Source organism: Vespula vulgaris, chromosome 10 (genome assembly GCF_905475345.1).
Source record: "Vespula vulgaris chromosome 10, iyVesVulg1.1, whole genome shotgun sequence".
Lineage (NCBI taxonomy): Eukaryota > Metazoa > Arthropoda > Insecta > Hymenoptera > Vespidae > Vespula > Vespula vulgaris.
The window spans coordinates 6,557,100-6,584,808 of NC_066595.1; the positions used below are offsets into that span (position 1 = coordinate 6,557,100).

The 27,709-nt window shown below is 36.3% G+C and overlaps 1 protein-coding gene across 4 annotated transcripts; it reads right to left on the reverse strand.

The window, feature by feature from the left end:
• Positions 1-1,149: 1,149 nt before the first annotated feature.
• On the reverse strand, positions 1,150-27,621 carry LOC127067218 (putative mediator of RNA polymerase II transcription subunit 12). Of its 4 annotated transcripts, XM_051001907.1 has the most exons (15): positions 14,423-15,220; positions 13,615-14,165; positions 12,880-13,172; positions 8,443-8,580; positions 6,890-6,957; positions 6,352-6,644; positions 5,495-5,784; positions 4,119-5,418; positions 3,619-3,799; positions 3,309-3,439; positions 3,015-3,163; positions 2,758-2,937; positions 2,520-2,624; positions 2,243-2,443; positions 1,150-2,118 (listed from the first exon to the last, which is right to left on the reverse strand). In XM_051001907.1, exons 2-15 carry the CDS (start codon positions 13,694-13,696, stop codon positions 1,957-1,959), a joined length of 3,573 nt encoding a protein of 1,190 aa, XP_050857864.1. In that variant the 5' UTR covers positions 13,697-14,165; positions 14,423-15,220; the 3' UTR covers positions 1,150-1,956. The 4 variants fall into 4 exon arrangements, with proteins under 4 accessions (XP_050857864.1, XP_050857867.1, XP_050857865.1 ...); XM_051001910.1 differs by lacking the exons at positions 13,615-14,165; positions 14,423-15,220 and adding an exon at positions 26,782-27,621; XM_051001908.1 differs by having other exon boundaries at positions 3,015-3,148; positions 13,615-15,219.
• Positions 27,622-27,709: the final 88 nt, after the last annotated feature.

Consider the following 27,709-nt stretch of genomic DNA (forward strand, 5'->3'; position numbering starts at 1 on the left):
TTAATCGTATTACAACTATGATTTAATACAACACTTTTATTTTCATATATACAGATTTTAATCATTTTGATGCAATAAATGCTGCCTCTCTCTCTCTCTCTCTCTCTCTCTCTTTCTCTCTCTCTCTCTCACTCGCATAACCACACATACAAACAAACTCAGTTACTCGCTTCCTTTAGTAACCAATAACAGAATCCGAATTTTATCAGAGTTTAAACTCGTAAATAATTCCGGGAGTTCGTTCGTAGACGATACAAACTGACAAACAAAGAGTGAAAGAGAGAGACTGAATGAAAAAGAAAAAAGTAGCAGCGAGAGTTCGACGATCGCTCTTTTGTCCTCTCTCGCAAGGAAACGATCTCATCGCGTAGACTCGGAGAACGCGGGGAGAGAACTTGGCTCGAACGGTGGCGTGGCCTCGGGTGGCCAATCAAAGACGAGTCCGCTAGAAAAAATAAATGGCCACAATTGTTAAAGTGTGCATTTCCTGATAAAACTTACTTCTCACTTCTAAACGTTACCGATCGTTCGCAATTATTTACAAAAGTCAAAAGAATTTTTCCTAAGTCAAAAGAACAAAATTTGTAATATCCATACCGAAATTCGCGAGAATAGTTTTTCTTTCTTTTTTTCTTTTTTCTTTCTCTCTCTCTCTCTCTTTTCTTTTTTTTTTGTTGAATTCGAATCGGAATTTGTAGTGACACTTGAAAGAAAGAGAGAGAGAGAGAGAGAGAGAGAGAGAAAATAAAAAGGGAAAAAAGAAGAAGAGAAAAAATGAGTCTGGTTTTCGAGACTGCAATTGTTACTTATCGACGTAGTTTTCTCAACGTCATTAAAATCGATCCGTCGATGATCATAAGCGAAATAATTACGATCGTCGAGGCGTCAATTACGTTCTCTGCCCGAGGTCAGGGGCCATAATAACAGATCACTTTGCTCGACTTACGGAACGGCGGTGTTCACGTTGAGGGAACACAGTTAACGCGTGATTATTCAATTGAAGAAGATTCCTGGTCACGTAGAAACTTCGTCGGTCCGTCAAAGCCACCTTTTCCCGCCAAACTTTGAATTTCTATACTCGGTTCGAGTTTCGTTCGATCTATAAATATCTATAGATATACTCGATGTAACGAGGAACGAGACTATATCTTTTGCTTGAGAAAGCTTATATCGAATCGTTTATTAAATACAAGATTTAACAACACAATAATAATAATAATAATAATAATAATAATAATAATAATAATAATAATAATAATAATAATAATAATAATTATAAAATACAAATATTCGTTAGCTATATGTCGTATATGTCATACGTCTCTCTTTGGCAAACATACATTTGCGGATCTTCATTTATAAGATGAGCTCGCAAGATTACTTACGTGCTGTGCGTTTGGAAAACTTTAACTATAATATATTATAAAAATAACGCGGCAGGTCTGGTCTTGTTCCTTATGTTTTTAAAATAATCGATACTATCGTTACTTTATAATAATAGCTTAAATTAATAGATATTATTACCATTTACTAACATTACCAGCTGTTATTCTTATTAAGTACTATACACGTGATATACGCAAATAATAATAATAATAATAATAATAATAATAATAATAATAATAATAATAATAATAATAATAAAATAATTATAATAAATATAATAATAATTATTATAATCATTATTATTACCATCGTCAAAATGAATAATATTATATAAAAATGGTCTGTACGATTTAAAGTCTATATGCTAATCCTTTCAGTCGGAGGCACGCACAAACGTGCGTTTGATCCTATGTACATTTTGGTACGCTTTAAAACCTGTCGGATTGAATAAACGAGAGAAAATAAAAAAATAAAAAAGAGGAAAGAGAAAGAGAGAAGAAAAAAAAATATAACATCATATAATGAAAGTGGTCTCGTTATCGACGAAGCGATAAAAGAGGGCGTATCGTTTCATACGACGTAAACAGCGTCCTTGCACACGGATATCCTTGCCTCCTGTAGGATTCTCAGCCTTGGTCCCAAGGGTATTCCCATTTTTTGTAATCTCTCCTCGCTCAAGTAGGGCAACTCCACCATACCGACCTTCTCCTTCTCGAAGGCACTCGCGTATTTCTGTGAAGCAGGAAAACCAGTTCGTATCGAATTCAATGAGTTCATTGGAATTTCTCCAAGTTGCTTCTTCTTCTTCTTTTCTTTCTTTTGTTTGCTTTTTTCTTTTTAATCATCATTTACCAACCTCATACCCAAGTTCCCTGAGGAAGAGTCTGATAAGGGGTGGTTCCGTTCCGAAAAACTTGGTCAGTTTTTTCACCCTCGACGGATTGGACAGAGCCGGTAATTCGGAGTCCTTTATCAACGGCTGCGACTGCGATCTCACCATCGCCATGCTCGTTTGGGTTCGAAGTGCCGCGATTTCCCCCCTTATGTTCTCCATTTCCTGCGAAAACCTGGTAGTAGTGGAGTCTTGCGACAGTCGCTTCGATTCCCGTTACAATTTTCGCGTTCTCGCTCACCTGCATCATCATGTGCTGTGTTCTCATCTCCGAGCTGAGATGTGCCACCGAACGTGCCAACGTCACCACGTGAGACTCCAACAGTTGAAATCTTTTGTTGATACTCTGAAATAAAATGGAATGAATACTATAGTTGATCCATTCCTCGTATATTATTATTATCATTATCATCATCATCATCATCATCATCATCATCATCGTTATTATTATTATTGTGTCTAATTGATCCCTTGCTAACCTTGATGTCTTTGGCTTTTTTCATACGATCATCGATCATATGCGATCTGCGTTTATCGTGATGTCTCGTAACTGGTCTAGAGGATACCGATGACGTTGGTAACGAAGAAACGGAACCGTAACTGGTCAAACCTCTCGTCTTTCGTCTCTTCTTAACACTACCACCCAACAGTTTCAATACCTATAAAGAACGAAGCATAAAAATTCGATAAGAAATTTGTTTCATTAGTGATTCGTATACCGTAACTGGACAGTTACCTCGCTATACATATTTTCCAAGCCCTCCAATTGCTTCCTGATCGTTCTAGCGTCGTTGGTACTAAGATCGGAATCACTGCGGTCCAGCATCGAATCCAAATCAAGTCCGGTCGTCGTAGACGTCAGATCAGCAACTTCCCAGTCAAAAACTAACGTAAGTTACATGCCGATATGTTTTTTGTATAAATCATACAAAGTTTCCTTTTGTTTTTTTGCTTGTCTTTTTTATTTCTTTTTATTTTTGTTTTCTTTTCTGTTTTATTGGAAACAAATCATAATAATCCGTAAACTTACGATGAGAGAACTTTTTATTCGAATCCTTCTTCGATGTAGAAGCACCGCGATGTTTCGAACTGCTTAGGAACCCTCTCTTTTCCATTGCTTTGCCATAATCACCGTAACTCGGCTTGGAACCGTAAGGCAAGCTGAAAAAGATATTAATACTCGATCGATTATATCCTTTTAACGCTCACCGCGAAGTAAAGCGCCCGATTCGATCTGAACTCTACGGTTAAAAAAAAAAAATTCGAAGGTGAGCCGACGCAATGACCGGAAGTAGCATCATCGTTTATAGGAAGAAGGGATCCGTTTGAAGTCATGTTACCTCGCCGAGTATCGATTTCTTGGCGTCCGTGGGCTTTCATGGGGTGACAGAGGCGGTAAAGGCGGTGTCACGGACGATACACTTTCGGATAGAGTCGAGTGTGCCATCGCTGGAACGTCTCTTGGTTCTAAAATGCTCCTCAATTCGGATTCCACTATATCGACCCATTCGGAGTCTTGCGCTGTTATTAAGTAGGACAGAAAATATAGCTTCTCTATAATCTACTTTCGTTTCAATGAAGATTATCTCCTTCTTCTTCATTTATGAGTCAAACGAAATAATAGATTTATTAATCAAAGTTCTTTTCGGCTTATTAAATAATCAAAAAATTAATAACGTTTTACCGAGGAAAGCAATCGTTAGAAGAAAGAAAAAAGAGAGAAAAAAGGATCATAATAAAGTATCGATCGATAAATGTATCCTATAATTATATATCTTTCTTTTTCTTTTAATATCATCCAAGAGAAAAGTGGTACGAGAATGAAATACAGAGTACGAACCTTGCGTCAAATTTCGATCCTCAGGAGGTGGTCGCCTTCCACTGGAATAAACCGCAGAACCTCTTCCAGAATCGACGTTCGAAGAACTCTGACCGGCTTTATCGTAATCCGAACCAGATCCTTGATTTTGAATCTTAAGTCGAGCGATACCCTGTTCCAGTTCATCCTTTCGACTGTCAGATTTCGTGGCAGAATCTTTTCCCGAATAGGAGGAACCAGCTTCTAGTCTCTTCGAAACGTCCAACCCTAAAGTTTTGGAACTGGCTCCGATCCTCGTTGCTTCCATATCGGATTCTTTCGATATTTTACCAACAATCGAATGGTTATTATCGTGTTCGGTTCTCCTTTGCAATTCCTCGATCCTCTTTTGAACTGATATATTCTCCGGCGAATCTTGAGTCTCCTGTTGAATAATATTAACCCCAGAATGTTCGTGATCTCTCGTCGAGGATCTTATCATTTCGTCCCTATGTATACCAAAGCTAGTTTCCGGCCTATAATCCTCTTTTCTTTGGGAACCATTCCTACCAAACTCGTTCTGTCCTCGATCTTCAACGGTTATCTCGTACTTCTCCTTGTCCAATGGATCAATCGTGTGATTCTTCAACCCATCGACCACCGGATTTCTCGATGCTTCGTTAATAGCTCGTTCCTCTTCGTAAGAGAGCTGAGGTTGAGAGGCTGCCTTCTCTATTCCCTTCGCTGAATTTCGCCTTTGAAATTCGACCTCTTGATTGGTTTCCGACTTCATGTAGACTTGTGGTACACCGTACCTTGGCCTCCCTTGAGCATAATGATAATATACCTCTTGACTGGATATCCTTAACTCTTGAGTTTGTCTAGAGGTACTCGGTAGATCGATTTGCGACCTGGACATAGCCTGTCTAGCTTGTTGATATTGTTGGTACGATACACTGTTTGAGAAATATGCCTGTTGTTGTTGTTGTTGTTGTGGTTGTGGTTGTGGTTGAGCACTTCTCGCACCGCCTTGCTGTTGCCCCGCCATTTGTTGCTGATGCATCTGCTGAATCAACTGACGTTGGTGCATGTTCTGAGCGTGCTGTTGCGCGAATCGTGGACTTTGGTGATGATTTTGGTTCTGATGCATTAATTGTTGGGTGCTTTGGTACGGTTGACTCATGTGCTGCATGCTGTTTCCTACTTGTTGTTGTTGTTGTTGTTGTTGTTGTTGTGGCTGTTGTTGCTGTTGTTGTTGCTGCTGTTGCTGTTGTTGCTGTTGTTGTTGCATCGGTAGTCCGTGCTGTTGCTGCTGCTGTTTCTGCACCGTGCTACTCTGGCCCTGTTTTATATTTTTCAAAAGAATCTAGTTAGATTACTTGTATCTCGTGATATAAAAGAAACTTCGACCATTATACCTGTCCCTGAGAAGGATTCGAATGAAGTCCTTGATGTGATTGTTGATTCGTCAATTCGACTGTCCCTTGAACGACGTAATCTCTGGCGACATTTTGCACCTGTTGACCACCTGGCGTTGATTGACCGAAAGAAGGTAGTTGAGTTTGATGAACCGTCTGTACTCCACTAACCGGAGCATGATGGGTTACGTGAAGCTGTGCGCTCTGGCCAGGTAAGTTCGGCTGAAGTTGACCAGGTAGTGGTACGTTTTGTTGATTGCTCTGGTAACTGTACGAATGCCCGTATTGACCTAAATCATCGATATCATCGCAGATAGAACGTCTCCGATGTAACTACTCTCCGAGTACAGAACACGATCGAAGATCGAGGAAGTAACAGACAATCGGTCCAATTCTCATGCTGAAATTACAATTGTGTAACGAAGTTATACCACGATAAAATCCAATCCAATCGAATCACTCACGCGAGAGTTCTGTTATTTATCGCGGGAGTTCGTTGCTCTGCGCATTGACCGAAGAAAAGTACGTAACGCGCGTTTCTCATTAATAAAGATGGCGTCGCTAATTATAGCGAGAACATCGAGCTTCGCGATACGCTCGCTGTGCATGCTTATTATTATTATTTATAATTCCACTCGGTCATCCACCGTGGCTTAGTTTTAATACTATTATTATTATTATTATTATTTTTTTTTTTATTTTTTATTTTATCTTATTATTTTGTTTGTCTCTACTCGATTAATCATTTCATTTCTTTTTCTTTACTTTAAAAATTATATTCCTTTTCCTTCCCCGATCGAAGATCGATTGTTGTTTTATCGATGGTTCGATAAAAATCACGATCGAGTTCGTTTTACCGTAAGCGTTTTTAGGATACTGCTGCATGTTGACAGGAGGTTCTTGAGCACGAGGTTTCCCGTAAATGGCTTCCTTCTTTTTCGCTTCTTCCTCCTCGATACTCTTACTAGGTTTCCTTAGCTCGTCAGCGGCGTTGTTCAAACTCGCTTCCGGTTCTGGTTCGACGTCCTTGCGATTCTGACCAAATCGACTGGATATCATGTCCTTGATGGTATGATAGGTCCTTGACAAGGACTTGGACTTCTCTTCGTCTATCTTTGTCGATCTTACGACCGTTCCACTCGTGGTCGATCTAATAAGAAATAAAATTATAACGAAGATTTATTACAGTTATTAAAAATTCGATTGAAAATTTTTAATCGTAGGATAACTTTTATTATCATTCGTCGAAAATATGCATAATTTTCTTTGTAAATTATTGCAGTCGCATATGTAAATCCAATTGGAAGGTTTATAAATCGAACGCAATAAAAGTTATCCTAGGGACTTAAAAAAATATCATTGACCGATTATTATTAAAACAAATGGAATATTTACAATGACGATTCTTGCGATTGATAGTTCCTCGCTTGAGCTTCTTGCCTCACCTCGTGCATTTGATTCGCCTGGAAGGGGAAAGAAGAAAAAAAAACGAATAAAAAAGATATAAATTCGAATGCGCTGATCGAACGCGCCTCGTCTCACGGTTCTAATACGTGAGATTTCTTTTTCTCCCCCACTACCATTATTTCTTCCTACCAAAAGCAATGTCATTTCAAGTTTGAAATTTTTCCTACAAAAGTGATTCCTCGGAATCCCAGAAAATGATTCTCTTTCGAAGAGGGCAGTGGACGGCTAATGGCTCGAGGCGGCTGTAAGAGCGAAGCGCGTGTGCGCTTAAGCCACACATGGAATTTCAAAGTTGTCGGACTGAATTCTCCGGTTCTTAGGAAGGGATGCGCTTGGAATAACAACGCTTTGCCTGGTGCAAAGCGAGAGAAAAAGAAAGAAAGAAAGAAAGAAAGAAAGAAAGAGAGAGAGAGAGAGAGAGAGAGAGAGAGAGAACCTAGCGTGGCTCTCTCAAGCATAGGGCCCTAAAGCAACGTATCGTGCATACGGAAAAAGCTTTTCTGACTTATGACTCTCTACGGATACCCACCGTCAGGATTACGCGCATTTCAAAGATAAAAAATGATTATTTTTGCCCCCAGAGAAGAGGCCGAAAAACGTCATCCCAACGACCATCCTTCACGAAATTCACGATCTTAACAACGTAAGTTCATACTTCTCATCATTTCTGATGTGATCCATACTTCCGAAGTTCCGAAGCGAATAGCCTATCGTTCTTTTTTTATTTCTCAACTTTCTCAACTGAATAATCCACCTTTTCGTTTTTATTTTTATAGTTATGTAAATGTAAGTACATATATACGTAGACGTGCGTGTATAATTATGTCCTCAAAGAGATATGCAGATACTTTAGTTCTTTTTCTCTTCTTTTTTTTATTTTCTTTTTATTTTTGTTTTCCAAAGTACTAACCAAGTAAACTAGATTCTATGTTACAATGGGTATTCACTTTTTCTTATTATTATTACCATTATTATCTTTCGTAAGAGCATGTTAATAATACACAGTGTAGTACTATATTATAACGCAACTGGAGAAATTTAATATACCAGAGAGGTAGAAAGGATTGCGTTAATGAAAGGATATTGTAACATGTTCTCAGCGAGTTAGTGATAAAAATCTGAAAGAAAGCCTACATATCTTTCTCTTTCTCTCTATCTCTCTCTCTCTCTCTCTCTCTCTCTCTCTCTCTCTCTCTCTCTGTCTCTCTCTCTATCTGTCTCTCTGTCTATTTCTTTCTTGTCCGCCTACAAATAAAACCATACTCAAACAATTAGTTTGACGTGGGTGTAACGATCGATCATGACTTTTAGAAATGGATTTTCGTACGTTAACGATTCACGGATGATTCATTAATTAAAACTGCGCTTTTCTATAGTAAACAATTAATTGTCTCGAAATTGACGATTTATTCGTTCTAACGACATACGAAGGTGTTGATTAGAACGAAGAAAAGATGATTATCGTTAATATCTTTTCTTACCTCTTGTACCCAAGCCTGCTGCTTGATAGGAGCATCCGGTGCGATCGCTACTCTTCCGGCAGTCCTCTGTTTGTACTCGTGAAGAATGGGAATCTTTGAATTCTTATCCCCTGATGACAGGACCACCTCTCTTTCTATCTGCAATCGAAAATGTCGAAATTCCTCTTACTTATCCTATTTCTAATATTCTTCTAAATGTAAAATAAAAAATATTAATTTAATATTAAAATTAATGGACGTTGTATACTTATTTTTTATTGTATTTAATCTATTCAATTTAATTGAATTCAACTTATTAATAAATGCAATTTTTTTTCCTTACAATATCTCCTTGTGCTATATACATAATAAAAAATATTATTAACATGATATACACAATAACGGATTTACGTACAAACGGTAGAAGCGTTCGTTTCGAACTTCATAAGACAGAGACTTTCCAATAAGATAATATAAATTTATATTATGTAATATATATCATTGAATAATCTATTGGCCGATATATAACATTTATTTCAATATTTCTGACTATAATCGTATTTGGACGATTTATTTCTCACTTGGCCATTTGCATAAACAGTCCAAGCGAGAAAATATATATTATGCATAATTAATTTACTTTAATGGGGCCCCCAAAATTTGTCAAACGCCTTAGGCAACTTGAAAGTTAAATTCGCCAATATATATACATATACATATATATATATATACACAAAACATAGTTTATATTATTGGACCAATTAAAGTCAGCATATAAATTGATTAAAAAAATAAAGAAATAAAGAAAAACAAATATCCATAATTTCAATAACTTCAATTAAAGAAGAAATCTGAGATCCGTTATAAATCGATGAGTTCCGTAAAAGAATCTAATGTTAAAGGAAAAAAGACAAAAAGAAAAGAAAAGACACAAACAAGAAAAAGAGAAAAGAAGAAGAAGAAGAAGAAGAAGAAGAGGAAAAAGTAAAAGGATAAATAAGCTTAACACCGAGTTTATTCTAATTAAATGACGAGAGGAAGAAACGTGCGTGCAACGAAGAGTTACAAAGTAAATTTTGAGGAGACGCCTAGCGTACGTGTGTTGTTGGATGGTGAAAGGCAGTGAATTCCAATAAAGAGAGAGAGAGTGAGAAAGAGAGAAACAGAAAGAGAAAGAGAGAGAGAGAGAGAGAGAGAAAAAGAGAAAATGAAAAAGATACAGAGAGAATGAGAGAAAGAGAGAAAAAGAGAGAGAGAGAGAAAGATTCTTCGCTCTAGGAACATGAAAACGGAAGGAACAAGATCGTCGCGACGCGTACATATTTTTCTTTTCTCATTGGCATTCGAGATCTCTCTTGACAATGTTAATACGAGAAAAGACGAGGATGCACATGCGCTCTTTACCGAACGATTCGATCGGAAGGTACTTCTTGTTTCCATTCCCATGATACACGAGGAGTCCCTCCGAGATACATCGAGACTAACCTCGACGTGTGTTCCATATACAGGGTGTTCCATTAACCGTTCTTAAGGATTAAACAAGAGTCTTACAGAATGTAGGTCAATCGATCTTTCCCAACTTACTGAACGTCGAACGTTCTTAAAATGTTCATAAATATTATTCGATAATCGTAAAAAAGATCGTCTGCGTTAATAGAAACAAACAATTTGAAATATTATACATTCTATTCGGAGATAGAGATTTCGAAAAATTGTTTACGCTTTAGATCTTACTCGTAAGAGATTTCCAATTCGAAGTAATGACGTTAGTTCGGACGATTGATTTTATATTTCCTTTTCTTTTCTTTTCTTTTTTCTTTTTCTTTTTCTTTTTTCTTTTCCCCTTTTTCCTTCAACTATCATTACTTTTATTTGGAACACGTTCTTTTTTAAGTTGATTTTAAACGAAGGTACACCCCATAGAAAGATATATCTTGCGCGTAGGTGTCACCGAACCGAGATATACTACTTCGGTTTAAAAGCACTTAGCCGTACGCGATCGAAAAAAAAAGTGCGAGCACTTCTGTTCTAAGATTATCGCATAATGGAAAATCAAGTCGGAAATACGACGTTTATGGATAATTAGGATGCGAATTAGTGTAGGATCTTACATGTCCGCGAATAACTAGTTCGAATAGTTTAACTCGTTCACTTCTACATTCTTACTATGAGAAGTGTGTTAAAGTCCTTCCAGGTTGCGATCTCTCTTCGATGCTAGAATAATCCAGGAAAGCTTTACCGTTGTCGGACGTAATTTCCATCGTAACACGATTACTTCCATGGACGGATAAAGATCTTCTTTGCGGTTGGTGCGGAATAACGTGCTATCTTACACCACAATAATTTCGACAAATACGGAGGAGGGGAAGTTACATATTCGTTTCGCGCGAGTTCCATTTCCGGGATATGAAAAAGATCAAGAAATCCGGGAAATTCGTTTGTTAATGCTCGGATCTTCATAATCGTTTTGAAAAGTCCAACTTTTTTTTCATTCTGATCAAATATTTATACAGCGTAAAGTAATTGAAGATATCATTCTGAAGAAATCATAATATTTCTTTTTATTTGTCTTTCTTTCTTTCTTTTGTTTTCGTTAATATGTCGAGTAATTTTGTAGATTTTATTTAATAGATTTTTTTATAGATTAAAATTTTTTCATAGATCGCATTTAAACGATCAAGAGTATACTTTTTTAATAATAGTAAAAATGATAACAAGGAATGCTATATTTTTTATCTACAAAATGTTATGAAAGATATCGTTAATACGTCGGATATCTTAAAGATCAGAAAATTTAGACGCGGAATTTTATGAATTTCATTAAACATTTTTTTTTTTTTTTTTTTTTGAAATTTCTTCTGAAAGATTCAAAGTATACGTTCTAATAATACTTAAAAAATGTAATAATGAATTCTGTAATATTTTTTATTTATTTTATCTAAACTTAATAGGTATGTTAATTAGATATCAAATTATCTGACGAACTAGAAGATTAAGGCTGATAAAACAACGTTGATAATTATATCAATCGATACACGATGACAAAGAAGAATTCAAGGAGAGTTTACAAGAGACGATCAAAAACATAGGCAAGTCGATGATGCGTCAGACTATTCATCGATCGCGATCTTCTACTCGATTTCTTCTCGCCTTCGGGGACTCGTATAGAAAAGTGGTCTATCTGAACGGCTATCGCAACACTTCTGGCTTCCGGTAAACGGTAATAACGACCGTATGATGCCCCTCCCCCTTCCCCCTTTCCCTTCACCACTTTGTACCAATGTAGTCCTCTCTGAGAATCTTCCCAAGAGTCTACGTACCAACATACAATGAACTGCTATTTGAAGATTTCACTTGGAGTCCAGTGTCCGCATTTAATTCGATCATTCGTGCCTCCGTAATATATATGTAAATACATATACGAGCGAATTCATGACGATGTGATAAAGAAAAAAGTAATATATGTAAGTATGTGTACACGTGTGTACACACACATATATATATATATATATATATATATATATATATATATATATATTTGTATGTATGTATGTATGTATAGGAACACGTGAGATTTCTCGATTTATTTTAATTTTGCACGTGCAAATAAGTATGAAGGAGGAACATACGAGAAGAAAAAAAAAATTATAATTTCTTGAGTAAAGAAAAATCTGGAGTTGTTCGGAAACGTTATATCTATCTACCTACTTGCCAACCTACGTATGGTATAATATAGTCGTGATCTTACGGTGGCTTTACGGGAGCTCTTGAAATAAAGAAAATGAAATTATCATATCGTCTTGATAATAATTTCACTTGCGGTTATCGAGGCTGGCAGTAAAATTTAGCGACACGCGGTCGAGTTTGCTCGTTTGGATATATATATATATATATATATATATATATATATATATATGAAAAAAAAAAATAGAAGAAAAGAGAAGAAAGGATCGTAGAGAGATACGAATACGGTTGACGTCGTAGGGTATATCGTGTCGTAGGTGCTCCTCCTCATATATACAAGTAGAGACACACACATAACACGTACACATGCTCGTCTCCGTTCGTAAGCATGTGGAATAAATGCAGTCGGTCCCTCGTTAATTAACTTACCGCACCATCCATGACGCGTACTACCACCTATGTTATTCTTTACGTACTATCTCTCCTTCCTTTTTAATTTTCTTTTTTATTCCTCATTTTTTATTTCTTTTCTTTTTCTTCTTTTAACCTTTCCTTTTCTCTTTTCCATCGAAGTAAAAGAGTCCAAAGATCGTAACAATTTCTCGTTGAAATTTTTCTTCGTCAAGACAAGATCTTTTTTTTTTTTCATTCCACATTTCTGTCTCGTTTTAAAATCGTCCTCGTTTATCGAGATTCCCCGATAAAATGTTTCTAATGAGTTCTTGCGAACGAAGATTTCAATCGATACATTCGTTACAAGGAGCATACACTTACCGGAAACTTGCTACTGTGAGTCTGCAGACTGGCCGCCTGTTGAGCCTGACTCGAACTCTGTTCCTCTCCGTAGAGCGGTGGCATCCTGTATTCCGGTGCAAAAGGAATTTGCCCGGAATTTCGGATCTCTGTTCCAACGTGATTCGCGTCTCTTCTTTCTGTACCGGAAGTTGGTACTTGCGGATGTGCTAAGGCTACCGCTCGCCGATCGTCCCACTGCTGCCCGTTCTGTTTCTTCTGATTGTTCGGCACCGGTTTCGGTGGTGGTATTGCCTTGTAAGGTCCCTCCTCATCTGCAACGACGACAAACAAGAACTCGCTTTATTTTATCGCCATTAAATTAACGTATTCACGCTTTTTTTCTTTCTCTTTTCTTTTTTCTTTTTTGTCGTAATAAATTTGCGTATATTTATCAAGAAATATTTATACACCGTCAATCCATTCCATAATTTTTTTTGTTTTTACATTTTATTGCGTAACATCCGTTTGTGTGTGTATATACATACATACATATATATATATATATATACATATATATAGTTTTATACATATGCATATATATATATATATATATTGTTTAGCGTTATTTTTTAGCGTTATAAAACTTTATTATTCACTGTCGCATGCAAAGAGAATATCAACGGAATACACAATATATACAATACACAGAAACATACACAGAGAGACACACAGATAGACACAAATGTCATGCGCGTACACGCAAAACACATGTACCTTGATTCTGATTCTGTCGCCTAAGACGATTCTCCTGCTTTACTTTGCGAACGGTAGTGGCCATCGCGTGTTGGCTGACCATCTCTGAAGGGTGGTTTCATGAACCACGTATGGATCTCCTCTTCCTCCCCCCACTCTCACCCTCCTTACAAACGGATCCTTCGCACTCGCTCGAGAGCACGCGAGCTTCTCCTTATCACTTTTCGCGCCTCGTGAAAGAGAGAACGAAACGATGCGTTAAAACGTATATCCCAACACAATTTTTCTCCAATCCGACAAGATTTCGAGGATATAATTTCGATTTCTTTCTTTCTTTTTTTTTCTCTTTTCTTTTTCTCTTTTCTTTTTTCTTTTTTATTTCGTTTTTTTCCCTTAAAACCCCAAAAGATCCCTCAAGATCGAAGAACAATGTGACCACTTCTCGAGCGTACTGAAAGAAGTCTAACTTTCCATTGAGTGAACGTCTGGTTCCGCCATTCTGACTTCACTTCCGGTATCGTCCCACCACGCCACGAGAAATCATTACGAACTACGGAGGGAGAACGATCGAGCTGAGGAAAGAGAAAGAGTAAGAATAAGAGAAAGAGTAAGAGAAAGAGTAAGAGAAAGAAGGAGAAAGAGGGAAAGAGAGGGTGGGAGGAAGATGGACGTAGCGGAGAAAGAAAGGAGACTCGTCGAGGATGAAAAGAGGAAGGAGACATGGTGGGAGTGAGTGAGTGAGTGAGTGAGTAAGAGAGAGAAAAAAAGAAAGAAAAAGAGAGACAGAGAGAGAAAAAGAGAGAGAGAATGAAAGAGAAGAGACACAGACGCCGAGATAATTTATTCCAAGTCCATACTCAGCCGGACTCCGTGGCGCGCGTCGGACGAATATCAAGCTGCCGCTACTGTCACCGGTCAGACGATCTCTCGATCCTCGATAGATCTTCTGGTACAGCAAGAAGAAGGTACTTACATATATACACACACGCACGCACACATACACATATAATGTATATACTCGCAAGAGAAAGAGAGAGAGAGAAAGAGAGAGAAAGAACGTGTGCCATCTCGCGTACTCCACTTTCTTGATCTCTTTCCAAGAAGAAGAGGACCGATCGAAGCTTCTACTTTTCTCCATGAGTCTTCTTGATATTCGAAGAGTCTTTATTTCGAAAATTTATCGCTTTGAATAGAAACTTACGAAATTTTATCCTTGACGCGTCTCTCTCGACGCCGTAATATTGAATATCTTTTTCTTTCTTCTGGCTTTTTCTTTTCTCTCTCTCTCTCTCTCTTTTTTTTTCCTCCTTGTTTTTTTCTTCTTTCTTTCTTTCTTTCTTTCTTTCTTTCTTTCTCAGAAGAAAGGAAGAGAGAAGCGAGAGGATCATGTTAGAAGGAATTTGAATATGTTTAGAATTAATTTAACGAACACGATAAGGATAACTCGTTCAAGTTAAACATCTTTTATCGAAGTTTCTAATTGGGTTTTAATTAGTTTTATTTACAAGTGTCTCATTTAAATAGAATAAAATGGAAATGAAATTATCTGGATGGTGGATATAAAGGGGACAGCGCGGAGGAAGTGGTGGGGGGATGCGGGGAAGAAAACATAATATTTCATTTGAATGTCAAAGGTAAAAAAAAAAAAAAAAGAAAGAAATGAAAAAGAAAAATTAAATAAATACAACAATCTTGTATTAGATTTGAAAACGTAGGAGATATTCAATCGGGAATAAAAAGAAGAATTCAAACAACGATATATTCAACGAATAATGAATTCTAATAGAATATAAATTCAAATTAGATTACTAATGGATTATTATAAAATCTTAAGAAGATGAAGAAGGGGTAGAATGGAGGAGGGGGTGGGGTACAAATTATTCTTTTTCTTTTCCACACAAACTCGATCGCGAGAAGGAACACGAAACACGATAACGATGCTGTCCGATAAGATATCAATGAACAATGGTACATAAAACGCAGAATGGCCGTTAACGAAGGCCAACGTTCTTCAAGAAAATGAGAGAGAAAGAAAGAGAACGAGAAAGAGAGAGAAAGAAAGAGAACGAGAAAGAGAGAGAAAGAAAGAGAACGAAAGAGAGAGAAGGAGAGAGAGAGAGAGAGAAGAAAATAGGAAGGCATCGGCCTGCAACGAAGAAATCCTTCGCTCTTTTCCTATTTTCTCCCGCTCTCTTACCTCTTTTCCACGAGACTCGTTTCGCTCTTCTCTCCGTCTCCATTTCTCTCTTTTCCTCTCTCGTGTTCACCTGTATAACACGCTCAAGCACGAGTACACGCGCCAAGGAGAGGGGAATCACGCATGGTTGAATCGTTTAAACGGCTCCTACCTTCCGAGTCGTTCTAGCTCTTATGTTAGAGTTTACTACGTTCTCTACCAATAGGGCTGGATATGTGGATCACTGTAGAAGTCTTTCTCTTTCTTTCTTTCTTTCTTTCTTTCTTTCTTTCTTTCTTTCTTTATCGATCAAGCTTACTCCAACGTATTTTCTCACGACACACGTCTCGTATGCGTCATCTTCCTCTCTTTCTCTCTTTCTTTCCCCATTGCTTCGTATTCGAAGGAACCCTCCGAAAGAGTGGACGACACTTGTGTCTTCCGTTTCTCTCCCTCCTTTTCTCTCTCTCTTTTTTTTTCTTGTTCTCGCTCTCTTTCCTTCTCTTTCTTTCTCCCCATTTGTCGGTATACCTCGAACTAAGGACCTTGTCACAGGATGTGGAAACGTCCTAAATCTTGGCCTTCCTGTTTCCTCCTTGACCTTGAATAAATTTCACTCGGTATATCCGAAAGTATATATTTCGAAAGATATTTCTATTTCCGTCTATCTATGTAACACGTATACCTTCTATTCCAGTATTCTTTGCCGGCAAATATTATTCTTCTTCTTCTTCTTCCTTTTTCCGTAGAAGATATCAGAGTTATGGGTCACTCGTTTCTTTTCCCTTTCTCATTTTTTTCATATAAAAACGAAAAAAAAAAAATAAAAGAAATATAAAAAGAAAATCATATTCCGTAGTGACTCCCCCAAGAAAGAGAAGAAATGAGAAATTTTTCTCATCGTTCCTTTCTCCCTTAACTTTTACCTTCGCTTTTTAGATACGACTCGTTCGGATAACAGCCTTTTCCGTACCACGAGATAACAAGCCGGCGTGACGATATCGATCGTACATTCAAGCCGTAAGCAAGCGCAATAGCAATAGCAATCGCAATCGCAATCGCAATCGCTCGTCTTTCGGCGATTCGTTATTTCTTTCCTAGTGTCGTATATTCGATTCGCGATCTCGGCTAAATTTTACCGATCGATCGAAGAAATTATTGTTTATTTCTATTTCTCTCTCTTTTTCTCTCTTCCTCTTTCTTTCTCTTTCTTTTTCTCTTTCTCTTGAATCCTTAGACTCGAGAAACCTGTCAGCAATTTCTATTCTACCTTCTTTTTTTATCTTCTCTATACTTTTTTATCTTTTTTTTTATTTTTTTCTTTCTTTCTCTTTTTTTCATTATGTTTTTACTTTACCATCGCATCGAACGGGATATAAAGAGAAAGAGAAAGAAAGAGAAAAGAAGAAATGAACGAAGAGATAAGATGTAATAAAGTATTCGTAAAAAGTCGTATTTCGTAGGTACTCGCCATTAAATAATCACGTGGTATAGAATCGTAACACTGAATCGCTACGTTGTTACTCTCTCGCGATTGACGCTTCTGCAGACACGATTATATTACTACATACCGTGTATGTAACCTGACATACTAAACGCGTGTGCGTATTCACGAACGATCAGTGTGGTGTTCACCAATATCAGTTAAAAGAAAAAGAGAGAGAGAGAGAGAAAGAGAGAAAGAGAGAGAGAGAGAGAGAGAGAGAGAGTGGGAGAGAGACAGAAAGAACGTGAGAGTTCGGTGTGAACCGAGCTTTCTCCTTCGAATCCAACGCGTGACGTTGTTCGCCTCTGGGCAACACCTGAATAGCCAATTTTTTTCTCGTGATCATGGTAAATTCATCGCGTTCACTCGTCTCTTCTTAACACCGACGACGATTTTTCGATTTTTCGTAACGTAATTTGAATAAAAAGAAAAAAAAAGAAGGAAGACAAAAAGAAAGAAAAACAAAAAAGAAGAGAAACAAGAAAAAAAGAAAAAAATTGAATTCTCACGATATTTCAATATAACTATATATATATATATATATATATATATATTTATATATATATATATTGATTCTCAAGAACGAGATGTACATTAGACAGGTATGTTGTTACGTTTCTTTGCGGTAAGTAATGCCCGTGTAACACTGTTCTGTGGTCAGAAGGAAAACACTTTCGCGCGATTCTTCGACGAGAGTATCACGACAACGATCGCTGGATCTTGATCTTGAGATAAGTTTAACAACGGGGAGTCCAAGGTTTGTTGACGGCTTTTTAATATCTCTCATCGACTTTCGGCGAATACTATTATTGAAATGATAACGAGTATTAAGAAAGAAAAAAGGACGAGAGTAAAGTGGAAGAAAAAGAAAAAAGAAAATTGAAAAAATATTATCGCGTCACATGGCAGCCATTTGTAAACGCATCAATGATTTTAAATTCTATTATAGAGAGGAATACGATTCAAAAAAGTGTCTGAAATGTTCAAATGAATGTAATATCTATTTTTTTTTTTTTTTTTTTCATTTATATTATATTACAAAAAATATTCTCTCGTTACTTTCCTATAAATTTCCTATGAATTTGTTTTTCCCCTATGAATCATTTCATACGTACATATGTACATGCATACGTCAAATGTATATATTTTTCTAAACAATAAAATTATATATTAAAATCTTATAATAAAATTAATATTTATATATTAAACTATAATTATATATTAAACAATATTCAATTAACAATTAATATATTAAACAATAAAATTATATATTAAAATAAACAATAAAATCCGTATATATTTTTCTAAACAATCGATAAAAATTCTCATCGAGCTTGATTAAATATCAGATCGGATAAACAATGAATATTAAATAGAAAAAAACGAAAGATATAAAGAAGGAAAAAGAGACAGGCGACTACATCAAAATCAAAGATTTTCTCGATCAGTTTAACGCACTTCTAGTAGCTCATTGCCGGCTCATCTCTTCGTCGTCTCACTTCCGTTTTTATTTTGCTCCTATTTCGTACGACGTATGCTCCTTCTCCTTCCTTCTCTCTCTCTCTCTCTCTCCCTCTGTCTTTCTTTCCCTCTCGTTTTATCCTGCAGGGTCTCTCCTCTCAACTCGTCGTCTTTCTCTCCTCTCATCTCGTTTTTCTTTTTCTCCGTGCGCTACAAACGGCCTTTGAATAGCGTCTAGTTTTTGCCGAACAACTAGTTTCACCGAGGGTTTTCATTCTACGCTATCGACGTACCCGAGCGTCCTTCGTCTCTTTCTCGCATCGAGACGCGCCGTGAGAATGAATCCTTTCTTTTAAAATGAATATACTATAAGCCATTACACGATTTCTTTGAAAAAAGCTACTTTCAGCACGAACGATTTTTAGATTTAATTTCCTTCTTCTTCTTCTTTTTCTACTTCCTTTTTTTTATCTCCTTTGATTCGTTATTTCGTTAATTATTCATTTAAAAAAATATACGAAAAGATCTTCGTCGAATTTCGATAGATAATATCTAAAAAAAAATTGAAATTTTGATAATTGAAGAAAGAAAGAAATTATTTTTCGAAGATAAAGAATCATTTATATGACTATTGGAAATTTTCTCGTAATATTTCGACATATTGTTTTGAAATATGAACGTATATCTAATGCCTGCCTAGATCCGATCGAAATTACAGCCACGCTACGATCCAACGCGTAGGAGGAGGACGCGGAGCGAAGCGTGACACGGAAATCGAATGAAATGCACCGTTAAAAGCCGTCACGTAAATAAACCTCTTTTAAGTCGATATGGAATTTTCGAGCTCGACTATGATATTTTCATACTCATTAATCTGCTTTGCGCACACTCCAAGAGGGAGAGAGAAAGAGAGAGAGAAGAATCTAAAATCGTTGATGCGTTTACAAATGGCTGCCATTTATATGCTAAAAATACGAATTGCTTGCCGAGAAATTTCGTACTACGTTAATATAAGTGCTTATGTACACATATAGGTAAGTGCTAATATTCTAATTTAAAAAATGACTCAAGTGAAATATCTGTAAATATATTTTTATATATGTAAATAGATATACACGTATCCTTGAATATTTCCATATTATTAAAATATTATTTTCATAATACAATTTTCGATAATAATTCTATATTGTTGAACATTAAGATATATATATATATATATAACATTTTCATAATAATATAAGAATTCAATATGTATATCTATATATATTTTAATATTAATTAATGAATATTTTGATATAGATTTGTTATAACGTTAGTTTTAATGTTTAGTATATTTTTACTATTAACCAAGAAACTCTTACAAAAGAAATATATGCATATATGTGTAGTTAAAGTATATAAAATATATATAAGTTTACTATATTATACTATAATGCATCTGACTTGGACCGTTTTCATAATAAGTTATTCTCATATCGACATTCAATTTAAGTTCCTTAAATTCGCCAAATTCGGAATCTAACGAATCAAAAGATAAATTTTGTTCTATCTTTCTCGATATAGTAACGTACGATGATTCTTTCAATTCGTTTCTTTTTTCTTTTTTTGCAAAATAACTCCATAAGTCTTATCGTCGTTCCGCGTTCATCCATGACCGAGTTTACGAGAACGTAACAGATGGAATATGAATTCAAAGCGTTCGATATGTTCTATGGAAATAACGATAGAAACGTTAGAATGACTAGTACACGTTTAGTCGAAATAAAACCACGAAGTTGTAACAACGTTTCCGAGTATCAAAAGATTTTATCAGAGAAGACGATTGAAATGGATTTCTTTTATATTTTTTTGTTTTCTTTTTCTCTTTGTTGTTTACTTGTTTTTTATTTAAATCAAAATACCCTCTATATAAAAGATAAAGAAGTTCTTCGATGTATGCGAAATTTTTTCACTAAACCTGTCTAACGATTAAATATTTTTTCTCTTCTTTTTTTTATTTTTTTTTATTATCTCTCCCTTTCTCTTTCTCTCTCTTTCTCTCTTTTCTCTTCCTATCTTTTCCTTCCTTGAAAACAGGTTTTCATTCTCGTCCTATCTCTATGACAGAAAAATCTAAACGAGCTCGATCCACTTTTCCGATCATAACTGCCCTGATACATATACACAGTAGATCTAACAAGTACTCTTCTCTGCATTAATCCTTTAGGCTCTATTTCGTTCTTTCATTCGTTTATCGATTTGTAATCTGTAAAATAGAGCTTGTATACACTCGATGATATATTTGTAAGTAGAAAATACGCGTGTATATTAAATTATTTCATATAATTTATAAATTTAAAAGATGAAGAAAAAGAAGAAGAGAAAATTTCTGCCGTACCTACATATTCAATTTATATTCGTAAAATGAATGAATACATTTTAACATTAATGGAGTTTAATGAATCATTGAATATGAGAATAAACGTTTGTCAACAGATTGTATCTATTCTTTGTCAATGATCAAATGATATTCATTTCAAGATTGATAGTAAGATTAACGATCAACGTGTGCAATAATCCCATTCGTTTCTTCGTAATGCTCGCATTCTCTCGTCACTCCACTCGACCGTGTTTACTCGAATGCTTCTTCACGAAGGTTGCAGCAGAGTTCTTCGAGCACGACACCGTGAAACGATTTCTTGAGTTAGAAAGAGAAAAAAGAGAGAGAGAAAGAGAGAGAAGACTATCTCGCACGATGACACGCGTCTTCAACGGTACGAACATCTGCTGCTTGCGTTTGTCTCGCGTTTCTTCGTATATCGTAGCTTAGAATCTAACTGTACAGGTTTACGCCAAGACTTTGATCTGTTCTCGCTAAGTCCATTTTTAAGATTTATTCGCGTGACCCAACGATCTTCGAAAATTTTATAAAAAAAAAAAAAAGAAGAAATAGAGAGATATAAATATAATTTCATATAGAATTTAATATTAATTAAAATGTATTCGCTGTTTTCCTTTAAATTAAATTTTTGTTTAATGATCGAATTTTTTTCACTATTTGATATATCTACATGAACATAATATAATATAATAATTTATTTTTACGTATATTTTAGTAAATAATATAATAGCGTAATACAAATACGCAATAGTATTGAGACGCACTTAGAAATTGAGAACGTTATTAAATAAACAACACTGCGATGTATTAATGTATAATAGATAATGTTTATACGAATCTCTGTAAACAACAAACTAGTATATTTTAAACGAGTATTATATATTATATTCGTATTAAATCTTTCTTTCTTATATTATTATAGATCACTTTTCTTTGATGACGAAGATGATTGTCGCCATAAAAATCTTTCTCGTAATAACGATAATATTAATCTATTCGATAATTACAATATTAATTAATATCGCCGAACGTTCGATTAATCTTGGCGTTCAAGTTATTAAACGAGTTTAAAATCTGAAAAAAAAAGAAAAAAGAAAAGAACGTAGAATACGATTTATCAATATCGTAGATAAATCTCCGATAAAAAGAATGATACTTATCTAAGTTGAAATTCAGGATAAAACGAAACGTTCGCTGGTCTGGTCCTTGGAGAGAAATTATTTCGAGACGTTCTATGTATTGTGAGAGCTTCGAATCGAATGTTATTCGTTCGTTCTCCGTTGTACATTTATAACTTCTTAGAACAAAGTAACGTTTAAATCACCTTCGTGAAAATGTTTTTCATTACAAGGTCGGACTCTCCTATTGCTCATTCCGATGAAAAAAGAGAAGAGTGAGAAAGAGAGAGAGAGAGAGAGAGAGGGAGAGGGAGAGAGGAAAAGAGAAGATTCAAGAGAGATAAAAACGGAGAGAGAGAGAGAGAGAGAGAAAGAAGATTCGAAAGAGATAAAAACAGAGAAAGAGAAGACTCTAGAGAAATAAAAACAGAGAGAGAAAGAGAGAGAGAAAAGACGAAGGAGATAAAAACAGAGACAGAGAGAGAGAGATAGATAGATAGAAACAGAGATGAAGATATTAAAAGAAGCTTCGCGTAAACATTCGTTCGAATTTAATAGTCGTTGAGAATTCAAGAACGAAGAGAGAAAATATATAGAAGGAAGAAAGTAAGGAATACGGTAACGAGAAGTGTAAAGTGAATTTCTCACTTTGCTTTCGAAGATGTCGTCGAAGCTCGTTTAGCAACTCGTTTAAGTATCGTTCTAACGTCGTCGCTACGCGTAATAAAATGAAGTTGTAACAGGACGAGTCCTTCCTCTTTCTCTCTCTATCTTTCTCTTTCTCTTTCTTTCTCTCTTACACGCACGCACGCACACACAAATGTAAACACACACGCACACGCGTACACGTTCGTTCGTCCGGATATATGTTCAGTTTTATCGAAGTTTCGCAAAACAATTAACTCTCCGGCAATTAGCCACCGTTGAAACTCGCGTCGACGAATCTAATTAACCAGCAACGAATCGAAGCTAGAAACTCGAATGAATTGACGGAGCAAACATTTAGGTAGGTAGAACAAACGAAGGAAATGACTAAATCCTATGTCGTACGATCGATATTCTCATTTCTAAGGAGATCGTCATAATTTCACGCTAAAGAAATCCGTCAAGCAAATATACTTACTTATAGATATATGTATTTATGCATGCATGTATGCGTACATGTATATACGGGTTAAATACAATAGTAGTCTGATGATGGACATAGAAATGCGTCTATTCCGCTCTGTAAAACTGGTTTCCCCATTTATCCCAGCTTCCCCATCCCGCACTGCGCTATTTCTCATCTGTGGACGGTTTCCCTCGACAGGAAATCGAGGAGTTTCTGCGTTCCCTTAATAACAAAGGGCAGATAGGATTTCTAAACGTTGCTAGACAATCCATACGCGATCTTATTGCCGCTCGAAATATTTCCATTTTTCTTTCTTTGTTTTAACTCTTCGTTTAGATTTCATTCAGTTTAATTAGCATTGATGATCTTCGAGCGTGACAGTAATAACAAGCGGACGTACATATACTTATAATCTTGCGTACGCGTGTGTATACTTATGTACATACATATGTATATACATATATGTATATTTTGTGCACCTTCAATCATCTTACTTTAAAATCCATCATCACGTATGCAACTCTTTTCTCATAGGAAGTCCACCAGGAGTTCGTAATCTTCCTAACTGTTTTTTCTTCTCTTCTACAGCAGAGATTCAAAGATAATGAACATTTTTACTTGGAGAAGAAGTTGCCTAAGGGCTGCTAGAGAATTCGACGACGTGGAAAGAGGAAGAATATAAAAGAGTAGAAGAAAATTATACTGAGTACTCGGTATAAAATCTTCCTCTCATTTCCTGTTTCTAAGCAATTCGAATCATCGAGCATTGGACGATGCAACGTTCGAAGACATTTTTATCATCCCCTTTCGTCGAAAATTTTAAGCAGCATCCAATCGTCGTCATCGTCGTCGTCGTCGTCGTCGTCGTCGTCGTCGTCGTCGTCGTCGTCATCGTCGTCGTCGTCGTTTCTTACAAAAGTATCCTCCAGGCTTCCGATTTTTCGATGCGAAAAACTTGGCCGAGTGCCTCTCGCTATACAGAATTCGATATAACTCGAGTAGATCGATTCGAAAAGTGGGTTATCTACGATCTAACACGGTCGCATCTCCACGGCCCCTAAGATATAACTGTATAGTTACTTTATTTCTCGACATGACTCAATTCCCTTGCGTTCCGGTACGCCGAATAAAATCGCGATTGTTTGAAAATAACTAAATCGATGCCTAGAGTGATATACAGTCTTTCTCTTTCTCTCTCTCTCTCTCCCCCTCTCTCTCTTAAATTAATCGTATCGAGATATAACCCGAAATATTTTAAGTTGAATTTATTAAAATTTACTCGTGATGAAATATGTTTATAATATTTGATTAATATAAATTAAATTAATCGTATCGAGATATAACCCGATAAATTAATCGTATCGAGATTTAAATCGAATCTATACAAATTTATTCGTGATAAAAAATATATGTAATATTTGATAAACGTAAACATTACAAATGATTATAGAAATGACTGTGATCGTTAAATAGAATTAAACATTATAAACATTATAAAAATGATTATGTTCGAACTTCCTGTTCTGTCCGTCTTGTCTCTTCGTTTTGTTGTCATTTTTATAATATATATCTATATTACCGTACGATGAATTATTTCGATTAGGTTTGTCTAATTAAAAAGACATTCAATTGGCAAAACATCGACGTGTTATGCAACGAGCATCGATTCGAAGGGTTGCACAATAAATAAATCCAACATTGATTCATCCTACTGATTTTTACGCAATCATCTTACTCTCTCATCTAGCTACGCGTCGACGATAACGCTCTTAACCGTTATAATTCTTTTTAACGAGAATCGCCTCGTTCTCGGCGCGTGGCTCAATTAACTAACTCGAGTCGGTGGGATAATCGAGAACGAACGATGCCATCTATCTCTCTCTCTCTTTCTCTCTCTCTCTCTCTCTCTCTCTCTCTCTCTCTCTTTCTCTCTCTACCTCTTTCTATCTCTCTCTTTCTCTATGGATCTGAAACTTTGAATTCGCAGTAAGAAGAAGAAGAAGAAGAAGAAGAAGAAGAAGAAGAAGAAGAAGAAGAAGATGATGATGATGATGATGATGATGATGATGATGGTGAAGAAATGGTAGACAGGTTATTGCACTTGAGAACGATTCGAGCGAAAAAACGAGGTAAATTGTTGCACATTTAATTGGGTTACGATCCATGTGCTTTGCACGACCTTTACAACTTTAAACTCTTACGAGGTACTTTTATTAACATTGAAAGGAGTTTTCCGACAACTAGGAGTTCGCTTAACGAGAACGTAGATTATCATTCTTACGCGCTCATGAAAAGTCTGTTACGGTCTCCTCTCCTTCCCTCCCCCACCCCATCTTCTTGAATTTTCTATGCCATGAGAAAATAGAAGAAAATAGATTTTCTTCATTTCGAGAATACTTAGGTACCGATGTAATGTAAATTAACGAGACCGGTTTCATCTCTTAGCTGTGCCTTCCTTTTATATGCGAAGTCGTGCAAGGGAAATATCCAACATGTTTCTTCTTCTTCTCTTTCTTTTCTTATTCCTTTTCTTTATCTTCTTTTCCCTCTTCTTCTTCTTCTCCTCCTTCTTTTTCTTCCTCGTTTTCTTTTTCTTCTTTTCCTTCTTTAAACTTTCTTGCTTCCGTTGACTTGTTTTAGGAAATACGTATACTTTCTCAAGTTTTATAGAGTAACCCGTTTTCAAATAGACTTTCTACTTTCTTTCTTTCTTTCCTTTTTTCTGTGATGATAAACAAAAAATAAGAAAAAAGAATATACGTACATACGTATATACATCAACCATACAAACATATATATATATATATAAATATATATATATATATATGTATGTATGTATAAAGAATGAAAGAGACGAGGGAACAGTCGAGCATTTACCATTTCGCATGGTTCTATCGGAACACGCTCGGTCATCTCGAGAGGGAGACAATATTACCCTCGAGAACGTTGTCCTTATATATATATATATATATATATATATATATATATATATATAAATGCACGTATACATATACACCTAGGACGAAGCAGCACGTTATACGAAGGTATGTTGCGCACATGTTCGTTCGTAGCCGTTGCCGCGCGCCAGAGTTCATTCTCTTACGCTGATTCACCTGCTCTTAGAATTCTCCTCGGCTCTAATGCGATGTGATTTCGCCTCGAATCCTTGCTGAATTTCACACGAGCGAAGGAGGGTAGTGGGTGGGGTAGGTAAAAAAGGAGGGAAATGGATAGAGAGGGTGAAGTAGAGAAGTCTCGACAAATCTGCGACGATGATTGCGAGGCATGACATAAGATAAGATACGATCTAGATAATCGTTTTCTAATAGTATCATTTGTTTTATTTTGTATCAATTATTTAGACAGAATGTTTGCATTACATCTGAGGAAAGAAATTCGACGAAAAATAGAAGGAAAAAATAAAAGAAATAATAGAAAGTGATTTTTTTAACTTACCTCTCGGCTATCCTACGACGAGCACGTAGGGATTGACATGTTTGGACGTTGTCGATGATTCAAGTCGATCCGTTTCACAGAGGAAAAGATAGATTGATAAATAAATAGATCGAGAGAGAAAGAGAGAGAGAGAAAGAGAAAGAGATAGAAAGAGGAAGAGAAAATGAAAATGGGAACACTTCAGAGTTTCACACAGAAATATCGAAATTCCCGATAAAGTTTCGTCGAAACACTGACACGAGAATCTCTTTCTCTTTCCTTCACACGAGACACCGCACGATCCAGCGAAATCGAGTTGCGCTCATATTCAATCCTCGCAAAATTTTCCTTCAACACCAATAATCGTGGTCGTTACCTCTTCTTCCTCTTCCTCTTTTTCCTCTCACTTGGATTTATTTTGCGTGAAATCCTTCCTCGTTATTTTGACTTTGTCGATCAGTAAAAAAATATCTTCGTCCGATCGAAAATTTTTGTTTTCTCCAGACGTGATAACAGAGAACAACGTAGACAGACAGAGAAAAGAGAGAGAGAAAGAGAGAACGAGAGAGAGAGAGAGAGAGAGAGAGAGAGAGAGAACGAGAAAAATAGAAAGAAAGAGAGAGAGAGAGAGAGAGAGAGAGAGAAGGACAAGTTAAAAAGAAAAAAAAACGAAACAGTGAAAGAGAAAGAGATGAGGTAAAAGAGAATGAATGAACGTTGAGGAGGTACAGAGAGAGAGAGGAAGAGAAGAGGACGCGCACCGCACTCGCGGGGACCGACGCAGCACTCAGCGGCGAAGGTGCTTCAGGTGAGACGCCAGGTGGGTGTCGCACGATGGAAGGCAGCCGGCCTCCTCTCCTTTTCCTGCCCCACCTGACCAGCACGAGCAAGGTTTATGGGAGAATGAACGGAATCCCATGTACTAGCTTTTGTCCGAGCTAAGACTGCC